Source organism: Oncorhynchus mykiss, chromosome 2, assembly GCF_013265735.2.
Source record: "Oncorhynchus mykiss isolate Arlee chromosome 2, USDA_OmykA_1.1, whole genome shotgun sequence".
Taxonomy (NCBI): domain Eukaryota; kingdom Metazoa; phylum Chordata; class Actinopteri; order Salmoniformes; family Salmonidae; genus Oncorhynchus; species Oncorhynchus mykiss.
Genome location: NC_048566.1, coordinates 29,456,771 through 29,478,613, shown reverse-complemented (window position 1 = coordinate 29,478,613; position 21,843 = coordinate 29,456,771). Strand labels below are relative to the sequence as shown.

The window sequence follows — 21,843 nt, the reverse complement described above, 5'->3', positions numbered from 1 at the left end:
TGGAAATATCACATTTACATAAGTATTCAGACTCTTTACTCAGTACTTTGCTGAAGCACCTTTGGCAGATTCAAGGGAAAGAACAGAGCAAAGTACAGAGAGATCCTTGATGAAAACCTGCCTCAGAGCGCTTAGGACCTCAGACTGAGTTAAGGGTCTGAATACGTATGTAAATGTAATAGTTCTTTTTTTTGTACAAAAATTTCTAAAAACCTGTTTTTGCTTTGTCATTATGGGGTATTGTGTGTGGATTGATGAGGGAAAATAATGATTTAATGAATTTTAGGATAAGGCTGTAATATTACAAAATGTGGAAAAAGTTAAGGGTTCTTCTACTTTCCGAAGACACATACACTAATATACCAACAAAAACACTCACATACACAATAGTATACTAAATAAACAATATACACAAACAATTTGAACATCAAGTTCTAATAAAATAATACCAGTGTAAACAAGCTTCAGTATCACACAGAATATCCCAATATTGCACATACACCATCCATAGATATATACTGTACAGCCCCCTGTGTTTGCGTGTGTGTGTGTGCATGCGTGTGTTTGCGTGTGCATTCGTGTGTGTGCGCATGTATGTGTGCATGTGTGTGATTGATCAATGATGGAATGTATTTAACAGTGAAAGCAGGCGGACACCAAGTCACTGACATCAGATGGTAACTCCATTTGAAGTTAGCCAGACTGGTTAACTCCAACTGAATTATCCAACCATACAGATCCCCAAGTAGTCTAACCCACAGAGGCAAGCGGTGCATAGAAACATATTCAACTACAAGCAGGGTTAGAACCAGAGTCCATTCTACTTGTCCAAAATTGTCTTGAGGCCTTCCGTCTGTGTGCATGGTTCCCAGTCACTCTGGTGCCGTTTGAATACCAATCTTAATGGTACTTCAGCCTTTGGTTTGTGAGTTTGCAGTCCACTCACTGATGACAGATCAGCTTTAAAAGGGGTAAATAACCTTTGATCTGTGAGTTTGCAGTCTGCCTGCAGATCTCATTTAATTTCACTCAAGAGGTGGAACTCATCCCAAACAGCCTCCTCGAATCAGGAACTGGTCTCCATGGTGCCAGTGAGTGTTCTTAGGCGTCTGCTAATTGGTCAGAAGTCAGCTGCTCACGGTCTGACACGTCATCCGCTGGCGGCCGAGCCCGGTCAAAGAAACCACACTGAGGAATAGAGGGTTAAGTTATACTAAAGTCCTTGTGTGTGTGTGTGTGTGTGTGTGTGTGTGTGTGTGTGTGTGTGTGTGTGTGTGTGTGTGTGTGTGTGTGTGTGTGTGTGTGTGTGTGTGTGTGTGTGTGTGTGTGTGTGTGTGTGTGTGTGTGTGTGTGTGTGTGTGTGTGTGTGTGTGTGTGTGTGTGTGTGTACCTTCCACATGGCCAGTGTTAGCATGGCCAGGACCAGCAGTCCCAGTAGGATGGCTAGGATGATGACCCACAGAGGAATAGCAAACGCCACATCAGGAGTTCCCCAAAGCACCAGTGTACCCATCTATAACACACACACACACACACACACACACACACACACACACACACACACACACACACACACACACACACACACACACACACACACACACACACACACACACACACACACACACACACACACACACACACAGTTAGTTGCAGGCTGGATGGGGTTCAGGGTAAGGGTTATTGTAGGTACTAGTTAGGGTGGATGTCACATCTTACTGAAGTTGTGTGTTGGGGTAAGGAGGAGGGCTGGAGGCTATAGGGCAGGGTAGAGGTAAGGGTTATTGTTAGGGGTATCTTATTGAAGTGGTGTGTTGGGGTAAGGAGGATGTCTGGAAGCTATAGGGCAGGGTAGAGGTAAGGGTTAGTGTTAGGGGTATCTTATTGAAGTGGTGTGTTGGGGTAAGGAGGATGTCTGGAGGCTAAAGGGCAGAGTAGAGGTAAGGGTTAGTGTTAGGGTTATCTTATTGAAGTGGTATATTGGGGTAAGCAGAAGGGCTGGAGGCGGTAAGGCAGGGTACACTCTTAGAATTAGTGGTGACTAAGAACCCTGGAGATCCTTGAGGAGCCATTGATAATGGTTCACACTTGCACCTATGGTTAGGTTCTAGGAGCATGCGCAGACCAGCTGGCTGGTGTATTTACGGACATGATCAATCAATCCTTATCCCAGTGTGCTGTCCCCACATGCTTCAAGAGGGCCACCATTGTTCCTGTTCCCAAGAAAGCTAAGGTAACTGAGCTAAATGAGTATCGCCCCGTAGCACTCACTTCCATCATCATGAAGTGCTTTGAGAGACTAGTCAAGGATCATATCACCTCCACCCTACCTGACACCCTAGACCCACTCCAATTTGCTTACCGCCCAATAGGTCCACAGACGACGCAATCGCAATCACACTGCCCTAACCCATCTGGACAAGAGGAATACCTATGTAAGAATGCTGTTCATCGACCACAGCTCAGCATTTCAACACCATAGTACCCTCCAAACTCGTCATTAAGCTTGAGACCCTGGGTCTCAACCCTGCCCTGTGCAACTGGGTCCTGGGCTTCCTGACGGGCCGCCCCCAGGTGGTGAGAGAAGGAAACATCTCCACCCCGCTGATCCTCAACACTGGGGCCCCACAAGGGTGTGTTCTCAGCCCTCTCCTGTACTCCCTGTTCACCCATGACTGCGTGGCCATGCACTCCTCCAACTCAATCATCAAGTTTGCAGACGACACTACAGTGGTAGGCTTGATTACCAACAATGACGAGATGACTTATAGGGAGGAGTTGAGGGCCCTTGGAGTGTGGTGTAAGGAAAATAACCTCACACTCAATGTCAACAAAACAAAGGAGATGATCGTGGACTTCAGGAAACAGCAGAGGGAGCAGCCCCCTATCCAAATCGACCGGGACAGTGGTGGAGAAGGTGGAAAGTTTTAAGTTCCTCCGCATACACATCACGGACAAACTGAAACGGTCCACCCACACAGACAGCGTCGTGAAGAAGGCGCAGCAGCGCTTCTTCAACCTCAGGAGGCTGAAGAAATTTGGCTTGTCACCAAAAACACTCAAACTTTTACAGATGCACAATCGAGAGCATCCTGTCAGTCTGTATAACCGCCTGGTACGGCAACTGCTCTGCTCACAACCGTAAGGCTCTCCAGAGGGTAGTGAGGTCTGCACAACGCATCACCGGGGGCAAACTACCTGCCCTCCAGGACACCTACACCACCCGATGTCACAGGAAGGCCAAAAAGATCATCAAGGACAACAACCACCTGAGCCACTGCCTGTTCACCCCGCTATCATCCAGAAGGCGAGGTCAGTACAGGTGCATCAAAGCAGGGACAGAGAGACTGAAAAACAGCTTCTATCTCAAGGCCATCAGACTGCTAAACAGCCATCACTAACATTGAGTGGCTGCTGCCAACATACTGACTCAAATCTCTAGCCACTTTAATAATTAAAATTGTATGTAATAAATGTATCACTAGCCACTTTAAATAATGTTTACATACCCTACATTACTCATCTCATATGTATATACTGTACTCTATACCATCTACTGCATCTGCCTATGCCGTTCGGCCCTCGCACATCCACATATCTTTATGTACATATTCTTATTCATTCCTTTACACTTGTAAAGGTAGTTGTTGTAAAAATTTTTGATTAATTGTTAGATATTACTGCATGGTCGGAACCAGAAGCACAAGCATTTCGCTACACTCGCATTAACATCTGCTAACCATGTGTATGTGACAAATAAAATGTGATTTGTTTTGGAAGAACCTTTAATGTTTTAATGTAGCAAAACCCTTGACTGGAGGCATGGCTTAGTAGGGACGTGGCTTTCAGATAGATCTTTTTAGGGGGTAAATGTCATTCTTGTTCATCTGTTCTTTTAAAAAATATTTTTTATTTTTGCATTTTCCAAATAAGAACATTCAAAACAAAAGTGAAAAGATATTAGACAGCAACAGGACAAAATGACAGTAACAGACGAGCGTAATATATATATATATATATATATATATATATATATATATATATATATATATACACATACATACATACACAAACATACAATAAATAAGTCATAATAAAGACTAAAATAAAAAATAAAAATAATGAGCCATTGGATCATAAGCTACATGCTATACATTACGTGTGAAACATGATATAAGGGTTATATAGAGATTCAATCAATGAGATGTGGGGGGAGATTCTCCATATAGTCAATAAAAGGTTGCCAAATTCTGTAAAATGTCTTTAACTTATTCCTCAAGCAGTAAGTGATTTTCTCCAAAGGGATACAACTATTAACTTCCGATAGCCACATTGCAACTGGCAGGGAGGAATCCAATTTCCATTTCAAGGCAATACATTTCGTGGCCATTGCTAGCAATATTTCTGTTAGCTTTATTGTATGGCTTTGCCTAAGATTGGAGTTAGTAAAGTTACCCAGTAGACAGACCTCCGGGTCTAAAGGGAATGCAACCCCGTGAATTGAGGATATGGTATAGCATACCCCCTGCCAGAAACCGTGTAGTTTTGAACACTGCCAAGTGGAATGGAGGAATGTTCCTTCATCTGAGCCACATCTAAAACATAGGGAGGAGATATCTGGGTTGAACTTGTGCAGTCTAGATGGGGTGAGAGTCACCCTAATAAAGTTTCGTAGTTGTAGGTAGCTAAAGAAGTCCCTGTTAGGCAAGTGGTATTTCTGTTTCAGCTGATCAAAAGACATAAGAACTCCCTCCTCGTAACAATGTTCCAGAAGAGTGATCCCCTTATCAGACCATGGTCTAAAGTTACTATTCTGGAAAAACATAGGGATCAATCTATTGTTCCATAAAGGAGTTTTAGGGGAAAGGAATCCCCCTCGTCTGAACAGCTCATGCAGTTTGCACCATGCCAGGACAGAATGTATGACTAAAGGTTTGTCTGTGATGGTTTTTATAGATTTTCTGTCCCATTTGTAAAACAATTCTGCCCCAGTGTCATCATTTACCGCAAGCTTTTCAATGTTCAACCATGAGGGAGAGGGACCATTGTCAAACCTCTGAGCCAGAAACCTAGACTGTGCAGCCCAGTAGTACATTCTTTAAGCCCCCTTGACCGTAATCAAAGTTCAGATAATCCAGACCAAGCCTAGGGGTTTTGCCGTGCCAGATAAACCGTCAGCTTGTCGAGAGAGGAAAAGAATGCTGCGGGCACAGGGATAGGGAGAGATTGAAACAAATATAGAAATCTGGGCAGGACATTCATTTTAATTGCATTGATTCTACCCAGTAGAGTGAGAGGCAAGTCCATCTATTTACAAAGGTCACCCTCCACCTTTTGCAACAAGCTGGCCAGATTAAGTTTATAGAGGTTGTGCAGGTTACCATCCACCATTATGTCCAAATATGTGAAGCCCATAGGCGACCATCTAAAAGGAAACTTGTGCTTGATGGTATGGTAGTCAAAGACAGACAACGGTAAGATTTCGCTTTTATCAAAATTGACCTTATATCCAGAGAAAGACCTATAACACTGTAGTAGGACCTGCAAGTGAGAGAGGGAGTGTTCTGGTTTTGTTAGAAATAAGATAAGGTCGTCCGCAAAGAGTAATAATTTATGGGTATGGGGGCCCACCTCAAAGCCATGTAAGTCAGGGTACGTTCTAATAGCCTCAGCTAAAGGTTTGATGGCGAGGGCAAAGAGGTCAGGGCTAATTGGGCAACCTTGTCCGTTCCCCCTATAGAGAGGGAAAGAGGAGGAAGTAATCCCATTGGTAGCAATCCTAGCTTTAGTTGATTTGTACCTAAACCAAACTTTTCTAAGACGTGAAAGAGTTATGGCCATTCAACCCTATCAAAGGCCTTTTCAGCGTCGAGGGAGACTGCAACACTAGGTATTTTGTTTTTGTTAGCAAGGTGAATTATATCAAAGAACCTTCTGAGATTATTGGGGGACAATCTATTAATTATGAAGCCAGTCTGATCTGGGTTGACCAACAGGGGAAGACATGACTCCCGTCTCTTAGATAGCATCTTGGTGACCAGTTTACAATCCGTGTTAAGGAGATTGGTCTATAGGAGGCGGACTTTTTCCCTTTCTTGTGGATTACAGTAATCACTGCTTGAGAGAAAGACTCTGGAAAGCAGTTGTCTTCCCCGGCTTTTTAAAGTACCTCCATAAGGTAGGGGACCAACAGCTCCCTAAATTCTTTATAGAACTCTGGAGGGAAGCCATCCTCCCCAGGTGATGTATTAGAAGGTAAGGATTTAATGGCCTCCAACAATTCAGGAATTGAGAAATGTTCACTCAGGCGCTCTCTGTCTTCCTCTGACACCTGTTCATCTGTTATATTGTCATCATATGTTAAGGTTGAACACTGACAGTTGTGTAGCTTCAATGGAGCTTACAGAGGTGTATGAGCTCCTCAAGAGCCTATGCAAATCCCAAAGTTGGAATAGTTACCACTTTATAACTTGAATGAATTACATTTTATTTTCGTGTGTCAAATCGCCAATCGGCAACCCATCCCCTATGGGATTAATTGACACATAAACAATCATTACAATATTTCACTATGGTATTTAAATTATAATTCTTCTTCCGGTGTTCTCTACATTGCACATCGCATAAAGTGGTCTTTTGCGGGTACTATTTAATGAAGCTGCCAGTTTGAGGCGCTGACTTTTGAGGCGTCTGTTTCTCAAACTAGACACTGATGTACTTGTCCTCTTGCTCAGTTGTGCATCGGGGCCTACCACTGTTCTGTGAAGGGAGTAGTACACAGCGTTGTATGAGATCTTCAATTACTTAGCAATTTCTCACATGGAATAGCCTTAATATCTTAACAAGAATAGACTGACAAGTTTCAGAAGAAAGGACTTTGTTTCTGGACATTTTGAGCCTGTAATCGAACCCACAAGTGCTGATGCTCCAAATACTCAACTAGTCTAAAGAAGGCCAGTTTTATTGCTTCTTTAATCAGCACTTGAAAAACTTTTTTTTGCTTTTCTTTAAAAAACGAGGACATTTCTAAGTGACCCCAAACTTTTGAAAGGTATTGTATGTATATGTAATCAGTAATGTTAATATCATTATTATTTTATTAGAATATGTAATATGCAGTGTATAAACTTAACATGATGAGCAGGAATGACATTTACTCATAATGGGTGGCCAAATAAGCCATGCCTCCAATCTTCTGATAGGCTCGCAGACTCTACAATATATTATTGAAAAAGTTCAAAATTGAACCCCTCCCATCACAAAAAGGTTCCGGTTTCAACCTTTAAACAGGGGTTCCTCAAAGACCAGTGGTGTAAAGTACTTAAGTACTTTTTGAACTGGAAAAGTTCCCTGTGTGGCAATATTTTGAATCTCAGAAGGTTCTTCCAGGCTCCTTTTCTCATAAGAGTGTAGAGGTATGGGTTAGTGTCAGGGATATCTTACTGAAGTGGTGTGTTGGGGTAAGGAGGAGGGTTGGAGGCGGTAGGGCAGGGCCGTCACTCTGAAGGACACGGTGGAGTTGAGGAGGTATGGGTCGTTACGTCTCTGCAAGGTGAATACATGTTATAGATACTTTATTTCTTAATACTAATAATAACATTAATACATACAATAATACTAATACTCCCATCAGTATATAAGTCTGGGTTTATGTTTGTGTGCTTGTGCTCACCTGGAGGAAGGTGTGAGCCCAGAGTCGGGAGCGGATCTTGACTACAGCGCTCTGACCACGGTCCAACCGCCCGACCACACACAGAACTCTTAGACAAATGATGTTACTGCAGTTCTACAGAGAGAAAGAGAGTTCATATACATTCCAAAACTGCTGCTGTATACCAAACAAGCTGACACTGAAAGTAAGTACCAGGGTCTTGCTGCTGTAGGGCTGGGCAGCATTGGTGGCTCGCCTGTAGCGGTGAGGAGAGCTACTGTTCCTCAGAAAGCCCAACAGTTCTGGAGTGTCCTGGACAGAGGATGTCTGAGAGAGAGAGAGACAGAAAGAGAGATAGAGCGAGCGAGTGTGAGAGCGAGAAGGAGAGGAGATAATGAAGTCACATTATTACAAACCACTTTTAAGACCAACCAATCATCTAAACATAAAACACCACAGGTACACACTTACAGTACCTTGCTAAAGTTATCACATTTTTATTATAATTTTTTAAAATATAATTTTTATTAGACTTTGACATTACATAGTATTTTATCTAAACAAAAAATTACAATGAAGTCCATTTGAATCCCACTTTCTAACACAATAAAATGTGAAGAAATCCAAGGGGTTTGAACACTTTTGCAAGGCATACATATTGTAGATGACACACTGTCTAGTAGCCTGATCAGCAGCCTTGTAGTCAGTTTTCAACCTTGTGGAAAAATAAGAGACCAAACAACACAGTGATTCTGGGTTACTCTGGTTCTCTTGATGTTTGATCAGATGCCCTTGGTGCTATTTTTTTTATATCCACCACATGCTGACTTCTCACGTAGTGGGCTAGTTCTTGTTGACGTGTTTCTATAAAGATTCCCCATTCTGCCCCCCCCCCCCCCCCCCCCCTTCTTTTTGCTGGTACTGAGACTCATAGACATTTCATTACTATTGAACTAAGGCATCATTCAAAATGAGGGGTGTTGTAGCTATGCTGGTGCTGATGTTCTATCTGTCTGGGGCCTGGGCTGAGGGAGAGAGTAAAGGAGGGATGGATCAGATTGACCAGAACATTCTATTCACTACCATAGATGCTGTCTGGGATGAGCTGTATCACCTGAGACTCATGCTGAACAACACAAAGAAACGAGTAGAGAAGTTGGAGAATAAGAACACAGGTACTGTAGTAATGCACATATAGACAGAGAAAGAAAGAACAAAGGTAGCCTCACGTAATAATACAGGTAATGAAACCGATCACACTGTGAAAGTAAGTAGTGCTTAACTCTCATTCTGTATTGATTGATAAGTTTGGACATTTATGTTGGTGCCATTTCAGTCCTGGGGGGGGGGGGGGGGGGGGGGGGGGGGGCAGAGTGGTCAAGCTGAAGACAGAGAACACATATAATCATCGTTAGATGTCATTTCCTAAATGGATTTAGATAATAATTCACTCAATAGAAAAGTCAGCTGCTGAAATGGATCATACACAGGCTACAGTATATCTTTATCATTAAAGCTCAAGCAGCAGAACTGACAGACCTAGACGACAGACAGAGTGCCAATGTGATACTGACGTTCCATTTACAGATCTAGAATGAAGGTGATGACAAAAATGCTAATTTGACAAAATACGATTTAGTTCATTAGCTCAATCAAAAATGTACAGCTGTGGATTTTGCTGGACATTTTAAGATAATGTACAAGACACATTTCCTTATGATTTCAGCCCAGAGTTACCGCAAAGGGATTGCTTAGCACAGGGGTTCCCATCTTTCTTTAAAGGTAGACTTCATAAGAACTATTGTGCCTCAGATGAGCATAGCTAATTTCAGGGAGAAATAAACAAAGCTTTGTTTTAGCTGCATCTCAGCTACATATTTTCATGCTATTTCAGTCCTGGAGGCCAGAGTGACAGCCAGTGAGAGCCAGGTGGTGGAACTGAAGAAAGAGAATGCAGGTAATAAGGAGACTACTATGAATTAACATGATGTAGCACATTTTTTTTTGCATATGAGATGTATGATTCTGTAAGTGAAGTTTTGAACTTGTCATTTTAAAAAGCTCTATGTCACATTGCTGGTCTCCTCACTCTCTTCCAATTCACCAGTGGATGCAGTTACTACTAGAAGTTGTTGATCCATTTTCAGTTCTCATACCACAACCATTAAACTCTGTAACTGTTCTAAAAATACCATTGGTCTCAAAGTGAAATCCCTGAGCTGTTTCCTTTTTTGATAAAAAAAAAAGTAACCTTTATTTAACTCTGCAAGTCAGTTAAGAACAAATTGTTATTTACAATGACGGCCTACACCGGCCAAACCCGGACGACGCTGGGCCAATTGTACGCCGCCCTATGGGACTCCCAATCACTGCTGGATGTGAAACAGCCTAGATTTGATTCCTTCCTCTCTACAACTGAGTTAGGAAGGACGCCTATATCTTGTAGTGACAGGATCTATTGATACACCACCCAAAGCCTAATTAATAACTTTAAAATGCTCAAAGGGATATTCAGCGTCTGCTTTTTTAAATTTGTACACATCTACCAATCGGTGGCCTTCTTTGTGAAGCATTGAAAAACCTCCCTGGCCTTTGTGGTTGAATCTGTGCTTGAAATTCACTACTCGATTGAGGGACCTTACTGATAATTGTATGTGTGGGGTACAGTAGTCATTCAAAAATCATGTTAACCAATTTTATTGAACACGGAATGAGTCCATGCAATTTATTATGCGATTTGTGAAGCACATTTTTACTCCTGAACTTATTTATGCTTGCCATAACAAAGGGGTTGAATACTTATTGACTTAAGACATTTCAGCTTTACATTTTTGATTAATTAAAAACCTTTTCAACAAACAAAATTCCACTTTGACATTATGCGGTATTGTGTGTAGGTCAGCGACACAGTATCTCAATTTAATAAATGTTTAATTCAGGCTATGACACAACAAAATGTGGAACAAGTAAAGGGGTGTGAATACTTTCTTTAGGCACTATATATACACACCTATTTCAATATTTATTTTACTTTCTTTACTTTCAGCCCCATGGGTAAGGGGTGGTATGGGGAGGGTTTTCTATGGTTTGGGAAGGGGTGGGAAACATGGGGGTAGGGGGAGTTGTATGGAGACATGTTGGCTGGGGGAATGGGATGGGAAGGGGTGGGAAACATGGGGGTAGGGGGAGTTGTATGGAGACATGTTGGCTGGGGGAATGGGTTGGGAAGGGGTGGGAAACATGGGGGTAGGGGGAGTTGTATGGAGACATGTTGGCTGGGGGAATGGGATGGGAAGGGGTGGGAAACATGGGGGTAGGGGGAGTTGTATGGAGACATGTTGGCTGGGGGAATGGGATGGGAAGGGGTGGGAAACATGGGGGTAGGGGGAGTTGTATGGAGACATGTTGGCTGGGGGAATGGGATGGGAAGGGGTGGGAAACATAGGGGTAGGGGGAGTTGTATGGAGACATGTTGGCTGGGGGAATGGGATGGGAAGGGGTGGGAAACATGGGGGTAGGGGGAGTTGTATGGAGACATGTTGGCTGGGGGAATGGGATGGGAAGGGGTGGGAAACATGGGGGTAGGGGGAGTTGTATGGAGACATGTTGGCTGGGGGAATGGGATGGGAAGGGGTGGGAAACATGGGGGTAGGGGGAGTTGTATGGAGACATGTTGGCTGGGGGAATGGGATGGGAAGGGGTGGGAAACATGGGGGTAGGGGGAGTTGTATGGAGACATGTTGGCTGGGGGAATGGGTTGGGAAGGGGTGGGAAACATGGGGGTAGGGGGAGTTGTATGGAGACATGTTGGCTGGGGGAATGGGATGGGAAGGGGTGGGAAACATGGGGGTAGGGGGAGTTGTATGGAGACATGTTGGCTGGGGGAATGGGATGGGAAGTTGGGGGAGGCCCACTTCTTTTTTATTTTCCTGTTTATACTGAATTTACTATTTATTGTTAAACTCTGTATGTATTTCTTACAATTTTTTGTTGCTGGTGAGTGGCAGATTACAAGTTTTTATAAACGTATACTTTTGAAATGGATAATGTACCTGTAATCCCCCCCAACAAATAAGTAAATAACTAAAACAATTCTAATTTGGTCACAAAAAAACAGCAATGGTCGATATGTTCAGCAATGTTTATTTTCATGCTACTTCAGCGCTGGAGGCCAGAATGACAGCCAGTGAGAGCCAGGTGGACGAAGTGAAGAAAGAGAATGCAGGTAAAGCACTAATATTAACTTCACCCTCATGTATTCTGACAGTAAATAACACTTACAACTAATAAAGCATTCTACATTTTCCAACTGTCTGATCTTAGTCTTGGAGGCCAGAGTGACAGCCAGTGAGAGTCGGGTAGCGGAACTGAAGAAAGAGAATGCAGGTAGAGTAAGATAAGCTATATGGTGCAAACAAGTGTTTTTCTGCTCATTTACCGTTAATTACTCTCATACTACTTCAGCCCTGGAGGCCAGATCCACAGCCAGTGAGAGCCAGCTGAAGGATCTGAAGGGGAAGAATGCAGGTGACTAAAATGTTTTACTTGTAAGAACTACTACATACTGTGTATTCCTCACCTGAACATGATTCAGCTCATTTCAGGATATGAAAAGCAATGTGATGTAACAAAGCTATATCAGGGTTCATTGTTTTTATCATTAAAAAAATGATAGACCTGGAGGCCAGACAGACAACCAGTGAGAACCAGGTGGAAGACTTGAAGAAAGAGAATGCAGGTAATAACAAGATGTTTTAAAAAATATATATTGAGTTAACTTTGTCAATAGAAACAACAACATATTGGATATTGCCTATTACATATGGATGTTACATATCGTCTACTATGTTTATATGATTCCAGGCCAAGCAGCACTAATGTTATCCTTGGAAAGCCGACTAACAGCCCTTCAGAGCCAGATGGCAGAACTGAAGAAAGAGAATGCAGGTAATAATTAAATGTGTTCTGATGAACTATTGAGTTAATAATTTGCTCAATAGAAGAAAATAATAATCACAGTTCTGGATAATACCTTTTGCCTCTTTACTAGATTTCTATAATTCCAGATCAAGCAGCACAGCTGTCAGCCCTGGGGAACACAGTGACCGCCAGTGAGAGCCAGGTGGCAGAGCTGATGGCCAAAAATGCAGGTGACTAAAATGTTTTACTTATCAGAGCTAATGCATGTACGCTCCACCTGCACATGATTCAGCTCATGTTAGGATGTAATCAAGCAAAGCGACGTTACAAAGCTTCATCACAGTTCATTGTTTTCTTGTATGCCATATTTCCTAGCCCTGGAGGCCAGAGTGACAGTCAGTGAGAGTCATGTGGCAGAACTGAAGGGAAAGAACGCAGGTGACTATTTATCTTTACTTATAAGAACTACCACATATTAGCTCTCACTTTAACATGATTCCGTTTATTTCAGGATATCATAAAGCTACATCTTGGTTTAACATTTTTTTATCATAAATTATGCTAAAACATAAACTATTTTCTAGCCCTGGAGGCCAGAGTGACAGCCAGTGAGAAACAGGTGGAGGAGCTGGAGAAAGAGAATGCAGGTAATGATTACATGTGAATTGAAAATAATTCAGTTAATAATTAATTGCCTAGAAAGATTAACAACTTTGGATATTGACTTATATGATTAAAGACCAAGCAGCACAACTGTTATCCTTGGGGAGCAGAGTGGCAACCCTTCAGAGCCAGGTGGCAGAACTGAAGAAAGAGAATGCAGGTGACTCAAATGTTTCACTTATAAGAAAGACTACATGTATTCTTCACCTGCACATAATAAGATTCCGCTCATTTCAAGATATGAAAAACCAAAGTGATGCAACAAAGCTACATACTTTTCAAAATAAATGATTTTCTTGCATAAATGATCTCCTAGCCCTGGAGGCCAGAGTAACAGCCAGTGAGAAGCAGGTGGCAGAACTGATGGGAAAGAATACAGGTGGCATTTTTTTTACATATAAGAGCTACTACATGTGTGCCTCACCTGAACAGGATTCAGCTAATGTTAGGACGTGATAAAGCAAAGCAATGTAACAAAGCTACATCACAGTTAATTGTTTTCTTGTATGCATTATTTTCTAGCCCTGGAGTCCAGAGTGACAGTCAGTGAGAATCATGTGGCAGAACTGAAGGCGAAGAACGCAGGTGACTCTATACACTATATATACAAAAGTATGTGGACACCCCTTCAAATTAGTGGATTTGGCTATTTCAGCCACACCGTTGCTGACAGGTGTATAAAATCGATCACACCGCCATGCAATCTCCATAGACAAACATTGGCAGTAGAATGGCCTTACTGATGAACTCACTGACTTTCAACGTGGCACCGTCATAGGATGCCACCTTTCCAACAAGACAGTTTGTCAAATTTGTGCCCTGCTAGAGCTGCCCCAGGCAACTGTAAGTTCTGTTATTGTGAAGTGGAAACGTCTAGGAGCAACAACGGTTCAGCTGCTAAGTGATAGGCCATACAAGCTCACAGAACGAGGCCGCTTAGTGCTGAAGCATGTAGCGCATAAAAATAATCTGTCCTTGGTTGCAGCACTCACTACTGAGTTCCAAACTGCCTCTGGAAGCAACGCCAGCACAGGAACTGTTAGTCGGGAGCTTCATGAAATGGGTTTCCGTGGCCGAACAGCTGCACACAAGCCTAAGATCACCATGCACAGTGCCAAGCGTTGGCTGGAGGGGTGTAAAGCTTGCCACCATTGAACTCTGGAGCAGTGGAAACACGTTCTCTGGACAAATGAATCACACTTCACCATCTGGCAGTCCGACGGACGAATCTGGGTTTGGCGGATGCCAGGAGTATGCTACCTGCCCCAATGAATAATGCCGACTGTACAGTTTGGTGGAAGAGGTATAATGGTCTGGGGCAGTTTTTCATGGTTCGAGCTAGATCTAGAGAAATTAAATCTTAACGCTACATCATACAATTACATTCTAGATGATTCTGTGCTTCCAACTTTGTGACAACAGTTTGGGGAAGGCCCTTTCCTGTTTCAGCATGACAATGCCCCTGTGCCCAAAGCAAGGTCCAAACAGAAAAGGTTTTTTCGAGATCGGTGTGGAAGAACTTGACTGGCCTGCACAGAGCCCTGACCTCAACCCCATCGAACACCTTCAGGATGAATTGGAACGCTGACTGTGAGCCAGGCCTAATCGCCCAATGTCGTTGCCCGACCTCACTAATGCTCTTGCTGCTGAATGGAAGTCCCTACAGCAATGTTCTAACATCTAGTGGAAAGCCTTCCCAGAAGTGTGGAGGCTGTTATAGAAGCAAAGGGTGGAAAAACTCCATATTAATGCCCATGATTTTGGAATGAGATGTTCAATGAGCAGGTGTCCACATACCTGTGGCAATGTAGTGCATCTTTACTTATAAGAACTACCACATATAGGTCTCAATTTAACATGATTCAGCATATTTCAGGATATCATAAAGCTACATCTTGGTTTAACATTTTTTTATCATAAATTATGCTAAAACATAAACTATTTTCTAGCCCTGGAGGCCAGAGTGACAGCCAGTGAGAAACAGGTGGAGGAGCTGGAGAAAGAGAATGCAGGTAATGATTACATGTGAATTGAAAATAATTCAGTTAATAATTAATTGCCTAGAAAGATGAACAACTTTGGATATTGACTCATATGATTCAAGACCAAGTAGCTGAACTGTTATCCTTGGGGAGCAGAGTGACAACCCTTCAGAGCCAGGTGGCAGAACTGAAGAAACAGAATGCAGGTAACAAGAAGTGTTTTGAAAAACGATTGAGTTAATAATTTACTCAATAGAAAAAAGCACAGCTCTGGATATTGTTTATTGCCTCTCTACAATGTTTATATAATTTCAGCCCAAGCAGTAGAACTGTCAGACTTGAAGAACAGAGTGACAACCAGTGAGAGCCAGGTAGCTGAACTGAAGAAAGTAAATGCAGGTAAGATATATTGTGCAAAAGTGTGTGTTTGATATCCATTTTTACTGTTAATTATTTTTATACTATTTCAGCCCTGGACACCAGATTGACAGCCAGCGAAAGGCAGGTGGCAGAACTGAAGAAAGCGAATGCAGGTGACTCAAATGTTTCACTTATAAGAAGGACTACATGTATTCTTCACCTGAACATAATAACATTCAGCTCATTTCAAGATATGAAAAAACAAAGCCATGTAACAAAACTACATCATGGCTTATCATTGTCATCATAAATGATGTTCTTGCATAAATGATCTTCTAGCCCTGGAGGCCAGAGTGACAGTAGGTGAGAGTCATGTGGCAGACCTGGAGAAAAATAATGCAGGTAATGATGATAAGCAATTGGCTATGAAAAATATTTAGTCAAATAAGTCACTGGAAACATGAACATTTCTGGAAATTCACTTGTGTTAGCCTTGAGGACCAGAGTGACAGCCAATGAGAGCAAGCTGGATGAACTGAAGAAAGAGAATGCAGGTAATAATGAACTTAGAAAAAGTGAATCATTTGTTCAATAGAAGAAAGAAGAAAAACCACAGCTCTGGATATTGTCTTTTGCCTCTCTAAAATATTAATATAATTTCAGCCCAAGCAGCAGAACTGTCAGACTTGAAGAACAGAGTGACAACCAGTGAGAGCCAGGTGGCAGAGTTGAAGAAAGAGAATGCAGGTAATGAGTAGTACATTTTTTAAGAAGATGATGAACGCCTCTGGATATTGACGTGCATGATTCCAGCCCAAGCAGCAGAACTGTTAGCCTTGGGGTCAGAGTGACAACCAGTGAGAGGCAAGTAGCGGAGCTGGAGAAAGAGAATGCATGTAACTATGCTGCACTAATAAGAGCTAGGCTACAATCACTCTCCTGGACCGCTGACTGATCTAATTGATCTAATCAGGATGTATCTAAGCACAGCAATGACAACAAAGCTACCTCAGAGTATGAGTTTATTAAGATATTATTTTCTTGCTATTTCAGCCCTGGAGGCAAGATTGAGTGTCGCTGAGAGCCAGGTGGAGGAACTGAGGCTAGGTAAGAACAGATCAATTCAATCAAACCCACAGTATGGTATGAAATGAAGACATTTTAGACATTACGGTGGACTTGATCGAATTCATTCTCATGTATTCGCAGACAGAAGACAGGTGGCCTTTTCTGTTGGTTTGACGGACTCAGGATATGTGGGACCCTTTCAAACTGAGATCACTCTGGTCTATGAAAAAATCTTCACCAACATCGGCAACGGTTACGACACAAACTCTGGTACAGCTTACGCCGACAATACTACAGATGAAACTTACACAGTAACAATACTACAGGTTCACCCACACAGCAATACATCTACAACTCAGAGAAAGGTATAAACATAAACACACAATCTCCATGCTCACGTGTCCACCACAGGAGGCTGCTGAGGGGAGGACGGCTCATAACGTTGTCTGGAATGGCGTGAATGGAATGGTATGTGTTTGATGTGTTCGATACCATTCACTTCAGTCCGTTCCAGTCATTACTATGAGCCTGTCCTACCCAATTATGGTGCCACCGGGCTCCTGTGGTGCCCACAGGGGCCAGCTACTGGCACAGACCCCAACCATTAGCAGGCTGCTACAGTGCCTAAAAGAGATGGATAGTGCTGATCTCTCCCTGCTTCCCCTCTGATACAGGTATGTTTTCAGCACCAGTGAGAGGAGTCTACTACTTCACATTCACCTCCATGGGCCGAGAGCCTGGACAGAAAATGGGTGTTTTCTTGGTCAAAAATGGAGAGCAAATGATATACAACGTCCAGGACAACTTCCATGGTGGTTATGAGTATATGACAGGCGCCGTGGCTCTGGAGCTAGAGAAAGATGACCTGGTGTACTTAAGGCTTCCTAAGGGCTGGGGGCTGTACGATGACAACTACAACCACATTGTCTTTACTGGCATCCTGCTCTTCACCACCAACCCTGCTATGGGCCTACTCCACTAGTCCCTCTCCGTCCTCCTACAGTCTTCAATAAACATGGAATGAGTGACTTTGTCCTGTCATCATTAAAGCACATTCCTCAGTCATCATCACAAACATAAGCCAGACGGTAGATGACACCCCGTTACCCTATTTTATTATGAGAAGAACCAAGCTACATCAATGCTAGATTGGGTCAGCACACTTTGATCTACCTGGGCTGTAACTTCACAAAAGCATTTATGCCATTGTTTCTAAAACATTGAAGACCAATACAGGTTAATAAATATAGAACATCATTGCATGAGTACAGGGTCGTGTCCAGTCTCAGCAGGAGGTGTGGTTGTGTTACCTGTAGGCCCAGGGGGTTGAGGCTGGTGTTGCTCCGGCAGCTGATTGGTCCGACTGTCAGAACCTCCAGAGCGTAGAGCAGGTGTTCGTCACGGAAACGAGAGGGCCAGCCCACCTGGAGCTCCGCCTCCCGGATACTACTGGGACCTGAGTTATGGAGCTGAGAGAGTAAGAGGGAAAAAGAGAGGAGAGACAGAGAGATGAGAAGAAGAGAGAGAGGGAGGAGTAGAGAGAGGAGATGGATAGAGAGGGGGGAGAGGAGTAGAGAGAGGAGATGGAGAGAGAGGGGGGAGAGGAGTAGAGAGAGGAGATGGAGAGAGAGGGGGGAGAGGAGTAGAGAGGGAAAAAGAAAGAAAGAGAGAGTGAGAGCGAGAGAGTATGAGAACACCAAGCCACTCAGCTTAGCCCCTTTCCACACACTCATTAATTCTGAGGGTGATGATGGTGAGTCCCCCAAACAGGACATGGTCTCAGCGCTCCAGGCAGGAATTCTCGGAGAGAGAAACTCTGGCTGACCTAACTATAACCAGCTGGACAGACTGCAGGACAGGAGAACTGCAGTCCCAAACCCTGTAGACATCCAGCAGATGTCCCGCTTCACTGCCTCTTCAACACACACATACACACACAAACGTATGTCTGATCCCCCCTCTTATCCCCCCCCTATCTCTTCCTTTATGACAGTAATTACCACTGTTCAGGAGGCCTTTGATCAGACAGCAGCCAGTACTTACAGGGCTACTGCTTTTACTGTGTGTGTATGTACCTCGTAGATGTGTGTGACCTGGGGTCCTACGTCATCCTCTTTGACCGGCTTCTCTTTGGGCTCCCAATGAGGAAACGGAAGAACCACCTGAGAGGGATGACACACCCTGGAAAGGGAGAGAGAGAGAGAGAGGCAGAGAGAGAGATGGGAGAGAGAAAGAAAGAAAAAGAGGAGCGATAGAGAAAGAAAGAGAAGAGAAGAGAGAGAGAGTATGAGAACAAATGATTTACAACGTCCAGGACAACTTGGGGGGTGAACACCAAGCCACTCGCCACTCCGCTGCCAAACACAACTTACCCATTGTCGGTTGGACCTTAACATCCCGCCCTCCAGTCCCAACACACACAACCCCCCCCACAGATCACTCACTGTCTGTTTGTGTGTACAACATCTGTAGACCCAGCCAAGTCACTCTGGGGTCCAGGCTTTGAAGTGTGTTTGTGTGTCTGTGTGGGGGGTGGGGGGGGGGTGTGTGGTAAAACAAGGAACATTCGGACAAGTGGGGACTGACAAGGAAAAAGGCTATTTTAGGCTTGGGAGTTAGGGTTACAATTAGCATTAGGGGTTAGGCTTAGGAGTTAGGGTAAGGTTTAGTTTTAGGGTTAGGGGTTAGGCTTAGGAGTTAGGGTAAGGTTTAGTTTTAGGGTTAGGGGTTGGGCTTAGGAGTTAGGGTAAGGTTTAGTTTTAGGCTTAGGAGTTAGGGTAAGGTTTAGTTTTAGGCTTAGGAGTTAGGGTAAGGTTTAGTTTTAGGCTTAGGGGTTAAGCTTAGCGTTAAGGTTGGGGTTAGGTTAACGGTTAGGGAAAATAGGAGTTTGAATGGGAATCAATGTTTTGTTCCCCACAAGGATAGTAAATCAAACATGTGTGTGTGTGTGTGTGTGTGTGTGTGTGACCAAGTAGCACTAGCACTGGCCCAAGTGTGCATGATTAGCATACACAGACTAACATACACAGACTAACATACACATAGATGATTAACATACACAGACTAACATACACAGACTAACATACACAGGCTCAACCACACTGAGCAATAGAAATACAGCAAACTATATGAACCTGTCTCACCTACATGGCATGAGACAAAGAGATACACTGTATGACAACAAAGTGCATCAAACAGAGCAAAGATATTCTACTGTCACAGGGTTAGCGAAAAGATCAACCAGAACAGAGATGTGTAACTCACCCCCTCAGGTCTAGCTGAGCTCTGGCAGAGATGGAGAGAGACAGACTGACTGGGTTGCTCTTGGAGCTGTCTTTGTTTGAACTGTAAGATAAGAGGCACACGAGTCAGTAAAGATGTTTGGATGTAATGTCTGCACCATGGCGATGTATGGTGACGATGTATGGTGTGTGTGCATGCGCGCGTGTGTGAGTAAATGAGTGAGTGACCATGTGTTTGTGGCGAAGTGAACAATCAATATTTTGTCTCGTCTGTTTTCCTCCGGTCATCTGTCTCGACGCTCTTTGTTTGGGAAAGCCACAGAAATACTCAGAATTCTGACAGAGGTTCCTTTTTACAGTTATGTGTGTCACAGCTCTTCAGCAGTGTGTGTGTGTGTGTGTGTGTCTGTCACCTGTGGATCTGTAGGTCAAAGTCAATGTGAGGACCGGCATCATCCAGCCTTTGGACAGCAAACCTTAAACCTACAGATACCTGGAGACAGAGACAGTGAGACCGAGAGAGAGGGACAGAGAGACAAAGAGAGAGAGAGAGGGACAGAGACATAGAGTCAGAGAGAGAGGGACAGAGGGACAAAGGGAGAGGGACATAGACAGAGAGTCAGAGAGAGAGGGACAGAGACAGAGAATAAGAGAGAGAGGGACAGAGACAGAGAGTCAGAGAGAGAGAGGGACAGAGACAGAGAGTCAGAGAGAGAGGGACAGAGACAGAGAGTCAGAGAGAGAGGGACAGAGACAGAGAGTCAGAGAGAGAGGGACAGAGACAGAGGGACAAAGGGAGAGGGACAGAGACAGAGAGTCAGAGAGAGAGGGACAGAGACAGAGAGTCAGAGAGAGGGACAAAGGGAGAGGGACAGAGACAGAGAGTCAGAGAGAGGGACAGAGGGACAAAGGGAGAGGGACAGAGACAGAGAGAGAGGGACAAAGGGAGAGGGACAGAGACAGAGAGTCAGAGAGAGAGGGACAGAGACAGAGAGAGAGGGACAGAGACAGAGAGTCAGAGAGAGAGGGACAAAGGGAGAGGGACAGAGACAGAGAGTCAGAGATAGAGGGACAGAGACAGAGAGAGAGGGACAGAGACAGAGAGTCAGAGAGAGAGGGACAGAGACAGAGAGTCAGAGAGAGAGGGACAGAGACAGAGAGTCAGAGAAAGAAGGACAGAGGGACAAAGAGAGAGGGACAGAGACAGTATCAGAGAGAGAGGGACAGAGACAGAGAGAGAGGGACAGAGGGACAAAGAGAGAGGGACAGAGACAGTGTCAGAGAGAGAGAGACAGAGACAGAGAGTCAGAGAGAGAGGGACAGAGACAGAGAGTCAGAGAGAGAGGGACAGAGACAGAGAGAGAGGGACAGAAACAGAGAGTCAGAGAGAGACGAATCAAAGTCTAGTGACATCTGTAAGTGTTAAAGCGAGCAGCCTTCTAACCCCATCTACAGTTTCCTTTTGTGAAAACTAACCAGAACCTGGCCATGGTGTGTGTATCTGGGTTACGTATCTGTGTTGTGTGTGTGTGTCTCAGTTGGAGGATCAGTACAGATCTGTGGGCTGAGACAGACCAGATCCCTTCCCCTCCAGACCCCAGTTAAACCCCCCTCTACCCTTGCTTAACTCACACCACGTGGAGGGCTTAGTTCATAACCATGAGTATGATAATGGCTTCTTGTGTTTGTGTAATAATGTTCTCATGAACAACATGTTAGACACTAGTCAATGCCGGAAACTCTTAAAACACTCGCTAAAACTACAAGGGAGAAGCCTGAGGGTGGAAACTCATTAGGACTCCAAAGTCAGAGACTTTATTGCACATCAGAGAGAGAATCAGAACAACTCAGAGACGACGAAAGACCAAATGGGTCTAAATCACTGAGGTCCCCAGGCTGAGAGAAAGAGAGAGAGACAGACAAAGTGACCCAAATATATCTCTCTCGCCAAATCTGG

The 21,843-nt window shown here is 43.8% G+C and overlaps 2 protein-coding genes across 9 annotated transcripts in view; one reads left to right on the top strand and one right to left on the bottom strand.

The window, feature by feature from the left end:
- Positions 1–212: 212 nt before the first annotated feature.
- LOC110534631 (integrin alpha-8-like) overlaps positions 213–21,843 on the bottom strand; it is a 53,580-nt gene continuing 31,949 nt past the window's right edge. Inside the window, exons 22-30 of the mRNA XM_036944640.1 lie at positions 20,300–20,379; positions 19,909–19,989; positions 18,720–18,825; positions 17,955–18,113; positions 7,865–7,978; positions 7,673–7,786; positions 7,444–7,545; positions 1,391–1,513; positions 213–1,188 (exon numbers count right to left, since the gene is read on the bottom strand). Of these exons, the coding sequence (XP_036800535.1) occupies positions 1,102–1,188; positions 1,391–1,513; positions 7,444–7,545; positions 7,673–7,786; positions 7,865–7,978; positions 17,955–18,113; positions 18,720–18,825; positions 19,909–19,989; positions 20,300–20,379 (966 nt within the window). The 3' untranslated portion in view covers positions 213–1,101. The remainder of the gene's footprint in view (positions 1,189–1,390; positions 1,514–7,443; positions 7,546–7,672; positions 7,787–7,864; positions 7,979–17,954; positions 18,114–18,719; positions 18,826–19,908; positions 19,990–20,299; positions 20,380–21,843) is intronic.
- Positions 8,576–17,670, top strand: LOC110486122 (girdin). Of its 8 annotated transcripts, XM_021557494.2 has the most exons (23): positions 8,576–8,826; positions 9,546–9,608; positions 11,814–11,876; positions 11,975–12,037; positions 12,116–12,178; positions 12,327–12,389; positions 12,515–12,598; positions 12,718–12,801; positions 12,947–13,009; positions 13,156–13,218; positions 13,311–13,394; positions 13,551–13,613; positions 13,757–13,819; positions 15,184–15,246; positions 15,339–15,422; positions 15,532–15,615; positions 15,687–15,749; positions 15,916–15,978; positions 16,068–16,130; positions 16,240–16,323; positions 16,630–16,683; positions 16,786–16,914; positions 17,319–17,670. In XM_021557494.2, exons 1-23 carry the CDS (start codon positions 8,622–8,624, stop codon positions 17,624–17,626), a joined length of 2,019 nt encoding a protein of 672 aa, XP_021413169.2. In that variant the 5' UTR covers positions 8,576–8,621; the 3' UTR covers positions 17,627–17,670. The 8 variants fall into 8 exon arrangements, with proteins under 8 accessions (XP_021413169.2, XP_021413183.2, XP_021413176.2 ...); XM_021557508.2 differs by lacking the exon at positions 11,814–11,876; XM_021557501.2 differs by lacking the exon at positions 11,975–12,037.

Excerpts from the sequence above, each read along its gene's own strand:
- LOC110486122 (XM_021557494.2), top strand. The coding sequence starts at position 8,622 with ATGAGGGGTGTTGTAGCTATGCTGGTGCTGATGTTCTATCTGTCTGGG. Across the intron at positions 13,395-13,550 it reads ACTGAAGAAAGAGAATGCAG|CCCTGGAGGCCAGAGTAACA; the intron begins GTGACTCAAATG and ends ATGATCTCCTAG. Across the intron at positions 15,616-15,686 it reads ACTGAAGAAAGTAAATGCAG|CCCTGGACACCAGATTGACA; the intron begins GTAAGATATATT and ends ATACTATTTCAG.